General features: G+C 41.4%; 1 protein-coding gene across 1 annotated transcript; it reads right to left on the reverse strand.

The window, feature by feature from the left end:
* Positions 1-6,320: 6,320 nt before the first annotated feature.
* On the reverse strand, positions 6,321-18,384 carry LOC118099424 (solute carrier family 23 member 1). Its single transcript, XM_035144040.2, has 12 exons — positions 18,166-18,384; positions 11,470-11,616; positions 11,109-11,266; positions 10,038-10,197; positions 8,992-9,173; positions 8,651-8,771; positions 8,399-8,555; positions 8,061-8,314; positions 7,798-7,962; positions 7,592-7,700; positions 7,353-7,448; positions 6,321-6,567 (listed from the first exon to the last, which is right to left on the reverse strand). The coding sequence occupies exons 1-12, from the start codon at positions 18,235-18,237 to the stop codon at positions 6,338-6,340; spliced, it is 1,851 nt and encodes a 616-aa protein (XP_034999931.2). The 5' UTR covers positions 18,238-18,384; the 3' UTR covers positions 6,321-6,337.
* Between the last annotated feature and the right edge of the window lie 1,371 nt (positions 18,385-19,755).

The raw sequence follows: 19,755 nt of genomic DNA on the forward strand, positions 1-19,755 counted from the left end.
GAGCAAATGCGATCAGAGCTTGTAAGATAATTGGAAAATAGGAAATGACAAATGTGCTTTAATCGTGTAATCGATGTGTGGGAAGTTTACGAGCTGTCAACAAAGCCGACGGCACATAGGTCAAATTAGCGGTAGACACACATGTATGTTAAAGAAAAGAAAAAGTATGAACACGTGTGGACATACTGTCCCGCTGAGAGGGACACACGTGAACGATGTGCTTCGGGGATGTGGCGGGGGCGGTGATCGGAGGAGGGGGGGCGTCTCACTGACGTCATCAACGCGGCCTCCATGACCGTTGACCCAAATATTTCCCTCTAAAGTTGGCGACGACTCTTTTCCTGGAAAGCGTGGACATGTGGGTTCACAGAAACTCGCACGGGAGAACACGACCCCCTCGGCTGTTTGTCAGCGAGCAGTCCCTGGTGCTTGGTTGTCAGGAACACACACTGAGGTCTGATTCAGAAAATAGACTTAAATGAAATCTTACAGACAGTTAAACCTGAGATGACTGTGGGCCTTCTGTTCCAGAAACTGAGTTGATATTAAAGTCTAAATAAGTTACGAAGTAAGTGAGATTAACAATAATATTTTTCTAAACCTCTCAGTCTTCTGCAGTCTATGTCCTGCTTTGCGAGTATAGTTAATATATGGATTTTGTAAATATGGATGATGTGCAAATATTGAGTTGGCTGTATTGGTTTGAAACATATAACTTAGACAGATATCTGGGTAAAGCTGTGGAGAAGAAAAATGAATATCTTTATCAAGTCAATTTATAGATATGTAACAGTTCTGTATGTGTTAATTTCACTTTTGGATACTATGTCTTCTCTTTTTTCATTTCCCCCCACGTTTTGTATGTATGTATGTATGTATGTATGTATGTATGTATGTACGCATGTGTTGTTGTACTACTCTCCTCTTCCATACTATATCTAGTGTTCTATATTATTTAGCAATTTTTTAAAGTATGTCTTGTAAATTTGCACACTGCAGTAACACCTGAAGTCCACCCTCTGTGTATCTAACAAATCTTATCTTTATCTATGAGTATCTCTATATAAGAGTATATCCATATACCTTCACTGGTATAGAAATATAGAAACCAAACAGACTGTCAGTGTCTCACTTGTCATAATTTCAAGACACTGATCTTCAGATCTGCAACGAAAAACAAAAATGAAATCGAGAAAGTGCAGAGAAGAAGTAACTCATGAAGCATGGGGGCCAACCTGATGACCCTGTAGACTCAACACATTCTCACACATTAACTCTACTTTGGTTGGCAAGAGGTGAAGGGTCATAGTCCATTCAGGAGGTTAGAATAGCCTTATGTCCAGATCAAAATACAGAGTATCACCAGTTGCCTTGGGTAAGGCCAGGAGATAAAAACAGCTTAAAAGTATGATAGGTCAGTTGAAAGACACTTCAGCGTTATAGAACAACTTTTCCTGTCATGAGGCCCGGCACAGCATGATCTGGATTCCACCTCTCACCCAATGTCATCTGGCACCAGCTTCAGCTTTCCCATTCAAGTGAATGTCAGACATTGCCGAGCTCAAGCTTTGTTCACATTACTCCCAAAAGTTCAGCCTGATAAAAACTTTCATAGATTCTCAAACGAAATTTGCCGCACAAGACCAGTCAGAGATCTGAAGCTGAAAGAAAACAAGCTGCAGGATTCCGGAGTGCAGCTGCTGTGTGACTATTGGAGTCTCTAAGTTTAGTACAGTTTGTACCAAAGCAAAGATCATCTCTGTTGTCGTGAGAGGAGAATGGTGCTAGATGATCTCTGTGACGAAAGCCCCTGCTGCACCTGACACTGGAGGTGCTCTTCAATGTCTGACAGCTGGGTCTCCATACACTCTGATTTATGTCTGATAGAAGTGATGATGTCGGGGGAAGGAGAGGAGGGGGAGGAGGAGGAGTAGGAGGAGGAGGACGGTGTGTGTGGGGGAAAAAAAGTGAACTGCTTTCTTATGCAAGTGTTTTTAGTTTCTTGGGTGGTGGCGACACCTACTGGTCGAGCATGTGCACTGCTTTAAATGAGCAGCATGCTGTGTCCACACAATCACCAATCAGAGAGGGTTGCATGTGCTGCTGTAAGATAGTGGTTAAGTTTATCGACAATGAATAGAAGGCACACACTGTATTTTTACGTAATTTCAGGTTGGACTAGTATGTTGGAGCTTGTATTTTTTTTTATTGTATGTCAGTTTTTTCTTTTTACAGTTTTTGCTGGTTACAAGGAAATAAATTGTGGTCAGATATCATTTGCAGTGTGGTTTATCTGTTCTAGAAGAAAAGCAGTTGTATGTGTTTGTTGGGTGTGTGTGGGGGAGCACTCCTGATGATCCAGAGAGGTCGAGGCAGCAGCCCTGGTAGCATTCGGATGGGGGCCACTTCAGGCAATGATGCAGCATGTCCGGCCTTCTTGTTGGCCCACTCAAAATGGATGTGAACCCTTACTCATAAAATAGCAAATGTGGCGCAAAACTAATTCAAGCCACCTTTGGCACCTTTGGTTCACATTCAGTATTGCTATGGCTTACTTGTGGCTCAGATCCAGAAAACAGGAGCGGACCGACCAATCGGCATCATTGCACACAGTATGTGGGCTTGATGATAATGTGGCAATATAGGCCAGATAAACTTTTGTTATGTGGACGCAGCAACTTGTGTGTACCCCTGAGGTCTAACAATTTGTTTTGGTTAAAATTTGACTTTGTGACATAACATTCAACCATAGTTGAGAAAGAACTATAAGGTTTAACATGTAGCCCCCTCTAGCGTTTAAATGAAAGTACTACACATTGAGAGGCAAGGCGGGAAACACATTGCAGTAAAATGTGAGCATATCACTGACGCAGAAAATACAATATCAGCACTGTGGCTCCCTTCAGTGTAATCCCTCATTCCTGACATGCAACTGGCCTGTAACCAGTGATTGTAGTGTTCACAGTTTGTAGACAGTGAAACGGGCTGATGAGGGCAATGAGAATGATGAGAGTTTTTATTTTGGGATGAGCTGCTCCTTGAAGAGGGCTGTCTTCATTTTGTCTGGCTTTGTTAATGAATACCAATGGGAGGCTGCTGTGATGAAGCATGGTCTTTATCTGACCTGGGAAAGTGCTTGAAACCTCCTACGGGCGGGAAAGGTTGTGCAAAGTGCATGTTTGAGCGCCTGATTTCTCTAGTGTCTGTCACAGAGGATCAGTGCAGAAAAGTGGTGAGCGAGAGGAGAGGCTGAGTGAACATGAGGACTTGATATCAGAGTAAAGGAAAGACCCACGATGAGTGATGAGACTGCAGCATTATGAATATTTCAGGCTATTTCTCAGCACCCAGCTGTGCTCTCATTACAGACTAAATTTATCAGTCGCAACCTCCTGAGCTCATTCATCTACATGTTTGTAGCTTCTCTATACTTGCTTCCATCATTAAACAGTAGCAGATTAATTATGGAGGAAAATGTCTTTAATTATAACAAGAATAAATCACAGTTACTCATAGTTACTTATATACAAATACATAAGTAGCATATTTTGTTGGAGGTGAGAACAGTGTGAGGGCAGTGCCCATACGTGCTTCTGGGATGTTACGAAGCAACATTCAAACAATTATTCAAATCCAACCATTAAATGAAGATGTTAAGTTGGTCCATTTCCAGGTGCTTTTCAATAACGAATTAAATTACAGTATTTACTATAAGGAAAAATAAGGAAAATGAAGCACAGGATACTGAGACACAGCCATTGATTGAATATAAAGGTGGACGACACGTCTCCATGTCCTCCCACTATCCTATAAGGTCTGGCTTGACCAATCGCGACTCATTTTCAGCTCTCAATCATGATGTTAATTAAAAGCAAACTTAACAGAAAACCTGTCCAAGCATCGGTGTGATGAGAGAAACTAAAATGACAGAAACCATCTTTGAGAATAACTTATTTTCACATTTTAGTCCTATCCACTAACATGGAGGAGGCGGGGTTTATGACCTATACTGCAGCCAGCCACTAGGGGGCGATCAAGGTGATGATCGTGGCTTCACTGTAGGGGAGCTGTCATGTCAGACATCTTTATATACAGTCTAAGGACGTAACAATTGAAGTAGAAAGAATTGATGGAATTAATCCCGAGTGGCAGTTCCTGCTCAGTGCTGCTGATTCATTCAGTATTTCTGAACAGTGAAGAATCATGAAACTTGTGCTGAGCTCAGGAAATCAACAGACCCACTAAAGCAGCCCGAGGCTTAACCTGACTTATGCACTGTGATGTAATAATCGTTATTGTCACGATCTGTTGCTGCGAGGACATTACACACTTCCCTGCTCTTGCCACAACCTTACACTCAATGGGAGCAGATCAATACTCTCAGAATGGGCTCTTAATGTCCAGCTTAGGGTCAAAATCTACGGCCGATTTGACTCTGGTGATCATTACATAAATTGCTAGGAACAGAGAAACGACGGCTGATATTGGAAATCCAGCCCGTGAGGCAGAGGAGACATTTGAAGGCACATACAGTTAACATGCAGGATGCAGAACATGGGTACAGTGGATTATATCAGTTTAAATATAGTCCCTATTTACATTGTTTGTGTTTGAATGAATTAATCACGAGTGTGTAGAGAACGTTTGCCTGCATCATGGTCCCGTCTTCTGGTCATGAATACATCTCCCTTGTTTTCTTTCTGTCGTGTTTGTCTCCTTGGCCCGTTCTCTTGCAAACTCCATTAGCAGTCATTTTTATGTCAGAAAGATAAAGTTGGCAGTTGAGAAGCTTTTCAAGAGCTTTCAATAGATCTCATGAAATGCCTGGAAGCCGGGAGGACAGATGATATGCCGTCGAGTTCGAAAAGGGAAATAAAAGCAATTCCTCAAGGAGCCAGGGGAGAAAAATGCTGGTAAATTTGAAACTGTCCTTGATAAGCATTGAAATGCTGAGTTATTGGGATCATTTCCCATTGAAACGCAGATTGCAGGCACAGTTATATAAAACCCTTGTGTGAATTACTGTGCAAAATCACTTTTGGGAACGCCACCTGACAAAATGGAATATTTTGTAATGTGTTCTCGGTGAGGTGGCAATATAGACACAGAGAAAAAATTAGAATATAACTAACGCTCAGGACCCAGTGCTTTACCATCCTGAAATAATATCAGTGTGCAGCCAACCATTGACCAGCAGTCGAAATGGGCCTGGGGGGAAAAAAGTGATGGCTCCACACATCAAAAGCGTTGCATCGTATCCCACCTGCCTGTCAGAGGTGGTCAGACAGAGGAAATGAATACAGAGAGGAAGAGATGCAGGCATGGGAAACAAAGAGAGAGGCCGAGGAGATGCGTTATCTCTTGTTTGCTTTTTGCAAAAGCCAACACAATAACAGCTAGAGGGTTACCGCTGCTGTGGATTTTTTAAAGCAGAAGTCTGGATCTGTGTGGAGATAGGGCCGGGCGATAATACATTCACCCACTGGCTCAATTTCATTTCCTTTTGAATGAGGGCGAATGAAGAGCACATTATTCTAGTTTTCTGTCTGCTGTGAGTTACTGTAATAATTTTGAGTGGTGGTAGAACATGGTGGCGCTCTGATTGTTTCATTGTGTTCTTCCCAGAACACATATCCTAGATTTGGATGCTGCCATTTTGCGCATTTAGTGCCAGAGTTTGCGCAGCAGCGACGGTGGGATGAAGCCATTATATGCTATCATGATAATGATAATAAAGAATATAAAGGAATTCATATCTGTTTGAATCATAAGGTGCAAAGAACATGAGAGCAAAAATAATCAATTTCTTTCTGTAAAACAGTTTAACATGCACATGCTCAGCTGTCAATCGCTGTAAATACTGCAATCTTACTATGTCTGCGGCTGCTTTAACTGCTATTTTACACAACTTTCCATGAAGTATATTTGCACTTCTGAATTCATTTTTACACTTTTCCAGTTTGCACTACACACATCATATCTTCCCTGTGCCTTTTGACTGCTGAGTACTTTATATGTTGCGTATTTATACATATGTTGTGTCTACAGTTTATTTACACCGGGGGTTAGAGAGAAACGACATTTCAGTACTCTTTCTGTCCTGTATATACAGCAGAATTGACAATAAAGTTGACTGTGACATTTCTCCTTGTTTTTATATCATTAGAATAAATAAAATGTCCCATCCACTAACACGGAGGAGGATCAGTCATGTTGTCCATCTTTATTTACAGTCTAAGCCTTAGACTCTAAGGCTTAGAGGAATTTAAAAGAAACAGAAATGTGACTTAAAAAAAAGTAGCTTTTGTTTTAGTATTTTATTAAACAACCTCAGACCTTATAGAGCAAATTCATCAGTGCCCTCTGTGCTGTGCTGAGTCCCTTGGCCCTGTGACACATTGTTGCCCTTCCATGGGCAGAAAGGGATGTAATGAACCCAAGACCGGGATGCGAGGCAAGAGGTAATACCGAAGGGAAGGTCGTACACTTCTTCACTTCCTAAGGTGTTGCCAGTGTCTTCAAGGTGCACTTTGTCCCCGGCTAAAAGGCCACGTTCACGTTTAGTCCCTAAATGGTATTTTGAAAAGACTGTTACAGGAGTTCAACCTTTATTCTCCATAATAACATTGTAACAGGCTGTGATTTACATAATGATTTAATATCAGCAGAAAAATCAATACAACTGTAATAAATGATATGCCCTGGGCCCGGTTTCGCAAATATATTTTAAACTCAAAACACACCACCCTCAAGAAACAGATGGACGACAAAGAGCTCAGTTAGCAATTAAATTATTCAAGTCCTTAATCAGTATTTAAGGTTATGTTTTTTTTTATTTTTTATAATGCTTTAATGACAAAATACTGAAGATATGTATCAGCCCAGTTAGCCTTTCGACCCCCAGGCTACGACTGAGAGCCACATTTCCATGGTAACAGTTGCTGATGATTGCATCAAATTCAAGAAAATAAGCAAAACATGTTTCTTATTTTGTGGTTCTCTAACAATGTTGTGGAGCGAGCAATGAGAAGACAGATTTAAGAGGCAGCAGCACCTCGGAAATATTAGACTGACTGACAGGCATATTAAGAAGCCACAGAATCTCAGCTCTGCTACAGGTGTACACCGCAAAGAAACTTTATGCTACAGGATGTTTTGTATTTATGAATTCTCCCAGAAAAATACTTCAAATGACACATCAGACATGTTTTTTCATTTGAAAGAAGACTTGATTTATCTAGAAATCATTGGAAATTACTCTTAAGAGAGTAGAGGTGCACACACAGCTCTTGAACTGCTATAAATTTGTCAAGTGCATTTAATGCTCTTTCATTCAGGAACAACTTGCTTACCAGGAACTGTGTTATCGAGGAAGAAGCCGAGGAACCCTCCTACAAACATCTGAGTGGTCAGCAATATGAACAACACCTGGTCCAGCTCTTTCAAACCTGAGTCACGCAGCAAAATCAAGACAGAAAAGTACCAGTCAAGTCATTACATCTTCAGACCAGTGTCTGTGCTAATTGATTGAATAAAATAATATATTAAGTGAAAGCCAAAAAAACAAATGAACATTTCCAGTTGATAATACCTGTGTTTATGCAATCCGGATTCTTCTTGATCCAGTTTGGAATGACGAGTGCAGAAAACAAGGAAAACCCAAAAACAAAGATATTCCTGGAGGAATTCATGTCTGTGGACTGAAAAATTAGATGTGTCAGCAAAACAGTGCTATAAGCAAATGAGAATAGTTTTTTCAGGAAGCACTGAAAAAAATAAAACCATGCTGTTGTTTACCTGTAGATTAGAAATTCCAGCAGCAGCTATGACTCCAAACATGATCAGGAACATCCCTCCAATCACAGGGGTGGGGAGAGTTGCAAATGCCGCCCCAATTTTACCCAGCATCCCTATCAAAATCATGAAAACTCCACTCAGGAGAATCACAGTGCGACTACCCACCTGTTGTCACACAAAAGATCATTTGAAATGAGTAAACTCTCGAGTTGGTAGAAGTGAAAAGTGTTAGCAGTCAATATTGTTCTATGGTTTTTTATTACCTTGGTGATACCGAGGGCTGCCACGTTCTCGCTGAACGAGGTGGTGCCATTGCCTGTGCCAAAAGCTCCTGCCAACAAACAGCCAAGCCCTTCAACACCAATGCCCCGGTTGATTGCGTGCTTGGGCGGAGGCGGTGCCCCTGACAGCCTGGCACATGCATGGTAGTCGCCCACGGACTCCACCATGGAGCATATTATTCCAGCCATGATGCCAAGCACACCTGCCAGGCTCACAGTTGGCATCCCCCATTGACCTGAGTGATGAGCGAAACTGATGATTATTGGACCAGTCTATAAAAAACATCTCACAGCAGGCTTGTCTTTTCTTGTGAACTTACCAGGATAAGGTAACATGAACCAGGGAGCTTCATTGACCACATTTCCCTTCACATCAGTGCGGGCCAGGTGGCCATATTGAGCTGGGTCAGATGGTAGGACATCATAGATGGTGAGGATGTAGCAGACTAGCCATGAGACCGCAATGCCCAGCAGAATCTAATCAATATCTAATATTAGTGTGAGTGTCAGTATTTCGAGGTAGAGGCAGGAGTTATGTATCACAAAGAGTGATGAGTTTCCAAAGGACCTACAGGCATTGTCTGGAAGATAAAGAATTTCGAAGTGTGCAGTTTCTTAGTTTTGCTGTACGCAGGAACCGGGATCGGTATGAGACGGAGGTACTGGGAGAACAGGATGATCAGCACTGTGGTCCTGCATGTATGAGAAAAACTGTCATTTGCATGATGATGTGCAAATTAAAAAAATTCTGAATTGATTGGCGATAGATTAAAGCTGAATTTAGTTTGTCTTATAATTTCAGATTTTTAGAAAGAAGGTCAGTTCTAACTCTATAACCCAATGCTGCCTGTTCACACAGTAAAACATTTCCTTTCCAGCTGAGGCATTCACCATGACCCTGGTGCTCACGTACATGGCAGAGATGCCCCAGTGGCTGCCGGTCTTGGCTCCAGCTTGGTCATACAGTGACAGGCCTATGAGAGAGACAATGGGGGCCATGGTTAATGGTCCAATGAAGCGCATGAGGAAACCGATGAGGCCAGAGAAACCGACCAGGATCTGGAGGAGGGAGGCCACCATGATGGAACCTTGCAACTGACAGGAACATAATAATGGAGAATATAAGCATTTGCATCAACACTCTTCCTTTAGTTGAGTTCGAGACAACAAAAACTAGAAGAGTAGAGCACTGAGTAGAGTGCATACCTCCGCCAAGGCCCAACAGTCTTAAAATCAATCAAGCTACATGAAATTTCACACCATAGATATTAGGCCCCAAATATCCTTCTTTCATTGAGATACACAAATTATTGAAGGAGAAAATTGGTGAAAATGTCGAGTTGGTCCGGATCTGTGCCTTTCTGGCCCGATACCCCATCCGTCCATCAAGTGTCAAGAAAATCAGTCCAGAGTTATGTACGTAAAGCTGCAGAGAGACAAACAGAACAGAAAACATAACCTCCTTGGCAGAGGTACTGGTTACATCCATAGACTGTATATAAAAGGTGGATGACATGACAACTCCTCAAAAGTGAAGCCAAAGATTTTTGATCGCCACCTGCTGGCTGGCTGCAGTATAGGTTGTACATGGAAGTTTATAGACATGGACCAAACTAAAAAGTACACATCAAATCCATTTTTTTTTTTATAGTTTCTGATTGTCCAAGTGTATATTTTTCTGGTAAATTTGGTTTTAATTAGTTGAAGCTTTTGTTGTCCGCGTGGCTCCTTCCCTGATAACTTCTGCACAGACTGCTACACAGCAACACTCGCATCTGGGAGATTTTGGCTTCATTTCTGGTTAGTGGGAGGAATTGCAGACACGTTGTCCATCTTTATTTACAATCTGTGGTCACGTCCCAGAGCAGGAACCACATAAGTTGACTGAATTCATCATGAGCTCCACAGCAGTTTTCGATGGCTTATCTAAATCTGCAAAGACAAATGTTTAGGGCTCACTGTTCTCATGCGCGTCTGCCACACTTCTATGAAGACAGGCGAGGAGGTGTTGACCAGACTGGCGTTCTGAGTCCATGCTGGACATTCCCATTCTGGCATTGACAACATAGCCATAGCAGGTGCCACCAAGGCAAATGTACCTCCCTGTAGGATGGGAAGCCTACGGAGTTCGACATAAACAATAATGATTGTGTCAGACAAATTAGTTAACAAGAGAAAGACAATCCAAAACAAAGCAGTTAAAGGACATGAGCTAAGTTGTACATGTTTTAATATGTGCAGCTTGTTAGCTCCCATTTGACGGACATTTTTGCCTTTATTGAAACTGATTTTGTAATAAACCAAATTTGCATGTGCAACAACAAACGCAGTAATGGAGGTGAGCCTTTTTTCTACATAACAAGACGAGGTCTTCATGATCGCTGTTAGAATTAATTTGAGCTGAAATGCTAACGTCTGCATGCTAACATGCTCAAAATGACAAGGCTAACATGCTAATAGCAAATTTATTTATATATAATTACACTTATTTTACTAACAATTGAAGAAAAACATTAGCTTGTAAAATTAAGAATTTTAAGATTCTTCTTGAATTTCGGGCTAAAAGATAGCAGTGACTTAATACCGTTAAGAATGGTGAACATGTTAGCAAACACTTTAGCAAGATCACTATTGACAGGTGTCTAGCAGATGAATTTAAGACTATTTATTCACTCTCATCTCAAATCTGTTCTGGTCTCTGTCAAGTCTTAAGAAAAAATATCTGCAGCTTCAGCTGCTTGCATGAAAATCTTCACTGGCAATTCGCTATGGTCGTAGCCAATAGATAGTGGGAAGGTTTTGAAATGGCAAAAATGGTGCTGCTGGAAAACAGGCTGACAGGGCCGTGGGTCTGTTACTGTAAACAAACATTATTAATCGAAAAATATTGTTTCGTGCAACTTTAAGGTTGTTTCCATAATGTGAGTAAGTGAGAAATGGTCCAAATTTAGGTTAAAATTAAAGTTCATCTCTATAATCTTCAATATATCCTCACAGGATGGTGAATGGTTACATGAACGACATTCTGACCTGACACCGAATGTGACCTGCAACAGGGTGCACAGGCCAGAGACAAAGAAAATTGTGTTGATGAGGCGACTCTGGGTCAGGCTGTCGTGCTGCAGACACAGGCCCTCGGAGAGAATGAGAGGGATGGCGATAATCCCACCAAATGCTGTCAGGTAATGCTGCAGAGGACAAAAATGACAGAGATGGTAGAGATGGTAGAGAGGACACCACTACTAATACCCAACACATTAAGAATAGTGGTTTACACTCCATTCAGTATTGTCTTCTTTAATAGAATTGATACAAGGCAAAGAGGGATTGCATATCTCCTGTGTAAACTAAATCTGAATGTGCTGATTAACACTTGTTGGGTCACACCCACCTGTATGGCTAGGAAAATACAGAGGTACCATGGGGGAACATCAGTCACGCAATACGTTGGTTTATTTCTGTCGCCATCTTCTGCACAGCTCCTTCCGTGTGTCTTCAGCGCCTTTTCTCTGGGTTGATCATTCACTTGTTCTCCAATCTGTCGTGTCATTAAAAAACAAGCACAACCAAAGACAGAGTAAATAAATATCAAGGGCTCGCCCAGAGCCATAGAACAATTATCAGTTATCCTAAGATAACTTTTTATGACCTATACAGTCCATTTAAGTTTAACATTGCATTATTAAAAACATGTTGACCATGAAGAGTGTCCATCATCTGTGAACATAAGAGATGAAAAAAGGCTTTTAGTAAAAAGAGGCTGAAGAAAAGCAGTAGCTAAGATAGAGGACTATGGTCTGTGGTCTGTATTTATACAGCACTTTAGTCTTGATGACCACTCAAAGCGCTTTACAGTACAGGCTATTGCCATTCACCCATTCACACACACACACATTTATATAGTGCATCTATGGGCAGCACTTTTTCTCTTCAACTTCAACATCCAGATGGGGATGGGGACTGGCTGGAGGTAATACATAGTATAAGATAGAGAAGCAACTTTCTTTTCCAGAATGGAAGTGGAAAACTTGAGGTAGTTTGAGAGAACTGGATCAAACATATGCCGCCAATTAGGTCAGACCTTAATAAAGGATTGCACAAACCATCGCTATGATTGTTGTTATGTTAAAACAAAACAATTCTTAATTGTCATTAAGTAAACATTTGATAAAATAAGTAATACAGTAAGTAATGTAAGTAGTATCATACATGAAGCAATGGTTGGATACAATGTGTGTATTATATAAATATTCTGTGTATTTTTATTCTATTTAATGTTTTATTTTTTATTTTATACATTTTTTCTACATTCACGTGTTCGCCTCATTCTGACTATCTGCTGCTGCAATGGCGTGGGATCAATACAGTTTATCTTATCTCATATATATATGTGGATGAAAGTACATGGAGATATATGTTTATTTCCATGTTGTTAATCTGTTAATCGTATCTATTGTTAAGTGTTTGTATAAAGTGGTTGCAAATCCACTAAAGCAAGAAAAGCAGAGAAATATAAACCATTACAAATCTATTAAAAACCTATGAGAAGCATTTAATCAGAAGCATAACTATTTACCACAATATGACAGCAAAAGTAAGTAAAGTTAAGTAAATGATTTCCCGCTCAGAAAAAGTCACGATACCTACATCAAGGGCCAGATTGTCAAGTCCACCGCTTTCCTTCCCTGGAGCCATTTCGATAAGAGGATAAAATAAAAACCTGAGTCTGTTCTTCTAACCAGAGGTGGATTAATAACTGAAGACAAAAAAACAGGCAGACTGACTAGTGGGCAAAGCAGGACAAAGAGGTAATCTTCAGTCCTTGAAGTGTCTCCTTTTTACTGAGAGAGTTGTAAATGTATGGTCAAGATAACAGCCAACGTTATTGCATTTGGTAAATTCCAGACTGGGCGTTTGGCACATCTGGGTTTCACCATAGGTCACAAAAGGTTTATAGCGTTCGCTGTAGTTACTGCTGTGGTTTTTTGTTTTGTATTTTCTGTTTTGCAGCAATAGCAAGCGAGTTGGCTGGCCAATCAACCACAGTGATACCATGGTCATTAAACCAGGTATTGGTACTTTTGGCAGTGTGGGCAGGTTCCAAGTCCTGCTGGAAAATGAAATCAGCATCTCCATAAACCTTATCAGCAGAAGGAAGCATGAAGTGCTCAAAAATGTCCTGGTAGACGGCTGCGTTGACTTTGGACTTGATAAAACACAGTGGACCAACACCAGCAGATGACATGGCTCCCCAAATCATCACTGACTGTGGAAACTTCACACTGGACTTCAAGCAACATGGATTATGTGCCTCTCCACTCTTCCTCCAGACTCAGGGACCTTGATTTCCAAATGAAATGCAAAATTTACTTTCATCTGAAAAGAGGACTTTGGACCACTGAGCAACAGTCCAGTCCTTTTTCTCCGTAGCCCAGGTAACACGCTTCTGACGTTGTCTCTGGTTCAGGAGTGGCTTGACAGTTGTAGCCCATGTCCTGGATACGTCTGTGCGTGGTGGCTCTTGATGCACTGACTCCAGCCTCAGTCCACTCCTTGTGAATCTCCCCCAAATTCTTGAATGGCCGTTGCTTCACAATCCTCTCAAGGCTGCGGTTATCCCGGTTGCTTGCGCACCTTTCTCTACCACACTTTTTCCTTCCACTCAACTTTCTATGAATATGCTTAGATACAACACTCCGTGAACAGCCAGCATATTTAGCAATGACCTTTTGTGGCTTACCCTCCTTGTGGAGGGTGTCAATGACTGTCTTCTGGACAACTGTCAAGTCAGCAGTCTTCCCCAGGATTGTGTAGGCTACTGAACCAGCCTTAGAGACCATTTAAAGGCTCAGGAAACCTTTGCAGGTGTTTTGAGTTAATTATCTGAATAGAGTGGGACATCGTGAGTCTACAATATTGAACTTTTTCACAATATTCTAATTTTCTGAGATACTGAATTTTGGGTTTTCATTAGCTGTAAGCCATAATCACCAAAATTAAAAGAAGTAAACGCTTGAAATATTTCACTCTGTGTGTAATGAATCTGTATAATATATGAGTTTCACTTTTTGAATTTAATTATCGAAATAAACGAACTTTTCCATGATATTCTAATTTATTGAGATGCACCTGTATATAAAGTTGGGTGACACAACAACTCCCCTGCATCTTGATTGCACCCAGGTGGCTGGCTGCAGTATTTGTCAGGGATAGGTGAGGCAGATGGACCCAGATGCAGAGTTTGAGCTAAAGAGTCTTTTTAATAAACAGTCTTTAACAGAAAAATAAGAATAAACGCAGGAATCTCAAAAAGGTCAAAACTGAAGAAACAAAAGCACACGGGAGAAAACACAGGAGGCTTACACAGGAGATCAGGACGGGACATAATGACGATAGACAACGATCCGACCAGGACAAAGGGGAGCACAGAGACTTATATCCACACACAGGGAAGGCAGGGGCAATTGGACACAGGTGAAACACACGAGGACCGGTGCAGACAATCACAGACAGGAAGTAAAACTAGACACTAGACACAAGAACCCAGACAACAAAATAAAACAGGAAGTGAAGAGAGAAAACACACTATGAACAGAGACTACAAAATAAAACAGGAAACAGAACACAGGGACACCGAAACAACTCAGACAAACATAAACACAAGGAAGTCAAGAAACACAAGGTAATGACAAAACAGAAAACACTCTTAATAAAGAATACAGAATACAAAACCCTTACAGTATTGCCCATAAACCCTGTCTCCTCCATGTTAGTGGATGGGACATGGGCCGAAATAAAAAGTCAAAATACACGTCAATTTAGTTTTTCAAACATGGTGTCGGTAGTTCTTATCAAACTGATGTACTGTATGTGCAATTTATTCTTTTTTGGGTAAGTTTGATTATAATTTGTTATTTTGAGTCTGTGTGCTGATAGTATTATGAATCGTAGTTAGAATGCTAACACAGCTAATGTAGCCGTGGTATCAAGATTACAGCATATTCACTTTCGGGCTGCTTACTTCATTAATTTACTCAAATTGTGCTGAGGGGGAAAAATTGGGAAGATAGTCACATAAAGAGATTAAGAGGGAGAAGAAGAATCCACAGATTTGATATGATCTCTCTGTGTGATGCTGTTAAATGTGTCAAGGGAGGCGCAGCAGAGTATCATGGGAAATATTTATGTAAAAAAACCCACTCATCAGTCTCAGTTAATAAACCAAATCGTAACACTGATTGGACAGCAGCACAATCACAATCACAATCTCCTTCATCCTCTCTTTCCTCCTCACTAGTTTGAAATGTTAACACAAGTAGAAACAGTATCGCAGGATGAAAACAACTCTGCCACAATCAAGACAGCGACACATCGAAACAGGGCACGGAGGCACTTTGATATATTCTTTGTTTTTTCTCTTCATACTAACATATACTGGTTTATTTGCAAAGTGCATGGCGGTTTAGGGAACTCATTTATTTTCTAAAGGATGCTCTTTGCAGACCACTAAACTTTATTGTCACTGGCACATCATTAACTCCCTGCGATGATTTATCAAAAATATTGCAGCTTTGTCATTTTATGAATCATTAGCGGACAGGTTGATTTTTCATGGTTGGTTTTAGAGAGGCAACGCAGCCAATTTGTGGGGGAGTTTATGCATGATGTGGTATTCTGGAGTTTTTTTTAATCTTCAGCTCATTAAAAAACTGAAGCCTCGCTCGTTAATCAGTCATCTTGTGTGTGTTTAGGGGGGGGAAGCGTCTGTTGGGCAATGGCTCTTGCTCACGCTCACTCTTCATGGGAGAAAAAGGCCTGCCACAAGTCCTGCAACAAACTGTGCCCTCAGGAAAATGTCCCACATCAACATCAGCACTGCACCGAATCAACACCCATCACCCTGTGCTGTCTGACATTTCATTGTTTAGGGGATAGGACAGCTGTGATGCAGCCGATTTACGTTTGCTCTTCATTTAATAGTAGTACGACTAATATCGATGTTACAGTAGTGTAAATACATATTCTCTCTCCCTCATTTCTCTCCTCTCACCCCAACCAGTCGAGGTAGATGTCTGCCCTCCCTGAGTCCAGCTCTGCTCGATGTTTCTTCCAGTTCTCCACTGTCACCATGTGCTAGCTCGTTGTAAGAACTGTCGGGTTTCTCTATAATATTGTAAGTTCACAACCTTTCTCTGTCAAGTGCCTTTTATTATGTATGTTATGAGCCTGGTTTTTCACTTTTAGATCAGGACTCCAATTTTGTAATGCTTTCACTCAAAAGCCTACGCTCCCACTTAAATATACCCGGATGGGGTTAGATTTGCTCTGCTTGCAATCAGATATGTTGTTGCTTGGACGGGTTTCCTCCAAGTCTGTCCAAATTTCCCAACCAATAGAGTGCCAGGAGTAGTGTTGACAAATGAAAATTGTTCTGCCCCCTTGTCCCTTGAACTGCCGGTATCTCAACAGATGGAAAATCTTTTTCCATTTTCCACATGAGGGCATTTACTCTATGAGCTGGCAACTCTATCTGCTCCGTCAATGCTTCAATCAATATGTATTCATGGGTGCATATGAAATTGAAGTAGTCGAGGGCTGAGTCAGGGCCCTTGTCCCATGTACTGCATCTTTTCATGCAATCTCTCCAAGATGTTACGTCTGAGCAGGTTCTTTAGGAAAAGTAGGTACTTTGATGTTCTTGGATTGGACTGTGATACGCTGGCGACTTGTCAAGCGTGTACCTCTCGCCCAATGTCAGCTGGGATTGGCTCCAGCTCCTCTGCCTTATCCCTAAAAGGATAATTGGCATAATGGATGGATGAATCTATGGTTACAGCACCCATAGATTTGGTGCTTTATAAATAAAACTGAATTGAATCCAAAATGATGCAGGGGTTAAAAGCAGCAAGGAACATTCAGTTAGCATATGTCACCGCAAATAAAGCAATTGCTCCCGTGGCAACGAGCCACTGTCTCTCAGTAGCACCAGAGGGAATGAAAGAAAGAAGACAAAGACTCTTCTCTACTTGAACGCTCTTTAAGGCAACAGCATACACTGCCATCACTTTCCAACAATGAGTGATAGTGAGTGGCGAGACATCCATGTCTTCCTCCACACAGACCAGCAGAGATTGACTCCGCCTGTTGAGGATCTGCACGACTCACTTCAAACATGCATTCTTGCCCCCAACTCCCCCAGCTGAGTGAAATCAGATTAAAGTCTGAGCGGCTCATGTCCAATAAAAAAGTTCAGACCTTTTCAAAGCAAACAAGTGCCAACACCAATCCATTCAAAAGTGAGTCAGGGTGAGGAAAAAACACGACTCCGTTCCCAAACTGCCATTGATCTCGACACCGGTGGGGGTGTCCTCGCAGAGAGGCAGGCTCGCCGCTATCGATTTAAACCTCCTCTGTAGATTTTCATTACAAAGGGCGACGCACTCCTTGTAAAAGTCCTTTATGCTAATGTTTGTTGTTCTTATTTATTTTAATGCTATTGCTTTTCCTTTATTCGTTTCACCCATTTTTGTATTCCTCTCTTTGTATCTCAGTGAGGAGCCCTTTGTGAAAGTGCCACTTAAATGAGGCAGTGACTCTACAGGCCTATTATATTTAGCAATCTATTTGCATGGATAACATTTCCTCCCTTCTTAAATAAGAAAAACATGTGTGATGTGACAGATTGGAGTTGATCCAGTGTATCCATAGTGGTATGGATATAGCCTTATTGATAACCTTTGAACCTTTGAGCCTGAGGCGGAAATCAAACAAATAATCAAATTCTGTCCTGCTCTTGTCTGAGTCCTGAATCCATATCACTCGAGTATCAGTTTAACCAAAGAGCTAAAGGTCACAGCAGGAAAGATTAAGAGATTCTCAACACTTTATGTATGGTCTCCTATAGGGAGCAGGAATAAATCCATAAATCTTCCTTTGCAACCAAAACTCATAAAAGAAAACACTTTCCTGCAATAAAAAAGACATCACTTGCAGCCCAAGATAAAATAAAGTTGTTCTTGCAGGTGTTTGACATTCACTCGGTGTGGAAGCAGAGGGTCAAACAGACCAAGAGCACTGAAATGATTACCTGCGAACTGCACCTCTCCAGCAGTGAGGGTCTTTGGTGCTGCTCCTCGGCGGCCATCAGTGGGGGGAACATCGATGACGTGAAGCGAGTGTGGAAAGCAGGGATTTAAAGGGTCGCCTTGAAAAGACAGACTGAAACAGACACTGCATGTGAAATCAGAAACCAGCCATAGGAATGTATCGTGGGTTGCACCTTGATCGCCCCTCCCTCCTCTGTCGGTTAGTGTGAATGAATAATGTTGGATGAATGAACACTTTTTGGTTTGGCATGCTTGATGTGTGTGAGTGTGTGTGTGTGTGTGTTTTTTGGCAGGTCTGAGCATGGGCGTGTTTTTACCTCTGCAGGTTCCTGGGACACCTGCAGCTGATTTCCACCAATCACCTGATGCATGTATAAGAACACTGGTCTTCCTTTGCCATGTTGTACAGTTTGACTACGCGGCGGTATCGACAAATCTTGGCTCCTGTTTTTTCACCTCAGATCATCGTCTGCCTGCCGATTTGTGCACCTGCCTGTTTGGCCTGTTACCTGCCTCAAACAGATTAGGAAACTGAAGACGTTTTCTCTCCAGTGAGCTCTTTCATGTAAAGTACTGAAGTCATATGTACAGACAGCAACAAAAAACTACTTGCTGAAACTGCTAAGAAAGGAAGTAACGGAATGATGGAAGGACGTGAATGGTCCTTTAACTATCTCTTACAGTAAACTAGAGAGCACTAATAGCCCTATTCCACCAAGATATTTAAAGGACCAAGGCTGGTTCAGAGTCAGAGCCTAATCTGGAACCAGTTCTTTATGCTTCAGCCTAACAACTGGTTCCAGCGTGGCACTAATTCTTTGCTGGTCTAGAAGAAAGAACTTTCTACGTCAGAGGCTGGGGGCGGGATTATCTTGCCCAACAAGACCAACCAAAACTTGGTTTCTTACAAGGTTCACAAGTTGAATCAGCTCTGAACTGGCATCAGCTCAGCACTAGCACTAGGTTTACTTTTGGTGGAAAACGGGCAACTTCACTACGGCCCAACGTGACCTTATGAGACCACATTTAAATTCACCAGTTGTGGAGATTTATTTGATCTGCACTGAAATGCACAACCTCAGAAATATTAGTCCCCTACACATGCCTTTTTTCTTCATGAAGATCTATGAATTATTAAAAACGCATATCACGATGGAAATCATATGCAGCAGCATGCCGATAAAAGTTTTATTTACTGCAGAGGTTCGACACAAAAGCTTTGTGAGCATCTTCTCAGATGTGCGGCAGCAACAGCAGCAGTGTTTTAGGAAAGAGAAGAGCTTTGGGTCCAAACATCATCACTATGAAAATCAAATTATTCATTTATTATTATTTTAATGGATATGGGAACATTATTTCTTCTAGACTAAGCTTAAGTTACAGAGCTTTATCGACAAATAATGACCACGGATCACATCAGAGTGTTTTATATAGGTCAGGATAGCTCTAACCCACACCTCCAATCTTGTTTCATAGGTTCACTAACCACTGACTCCAATTAGCTTTTATTAGTGTCATTAGCCTTTGAGTTCACGCACGTTTTTCTCACCTACACAGTAAATGTTCCAGCG

This window comes from Hippoglossus stenolepis, chromosome 20, assembly GCF_022539355.2.
Source record: "Hippoglossus stenolepis isolate QCI-W04-F060 chromosome 20, HSTE1.2, whole genome shotgun sequence".
Lineage (NCBI taxonomy): Eukaryota > Metazoa > Chordata > Actinopteri > Pleuronectiformes > Pleuronectidae > Hippoglossus > Hippoglossus stenolepis.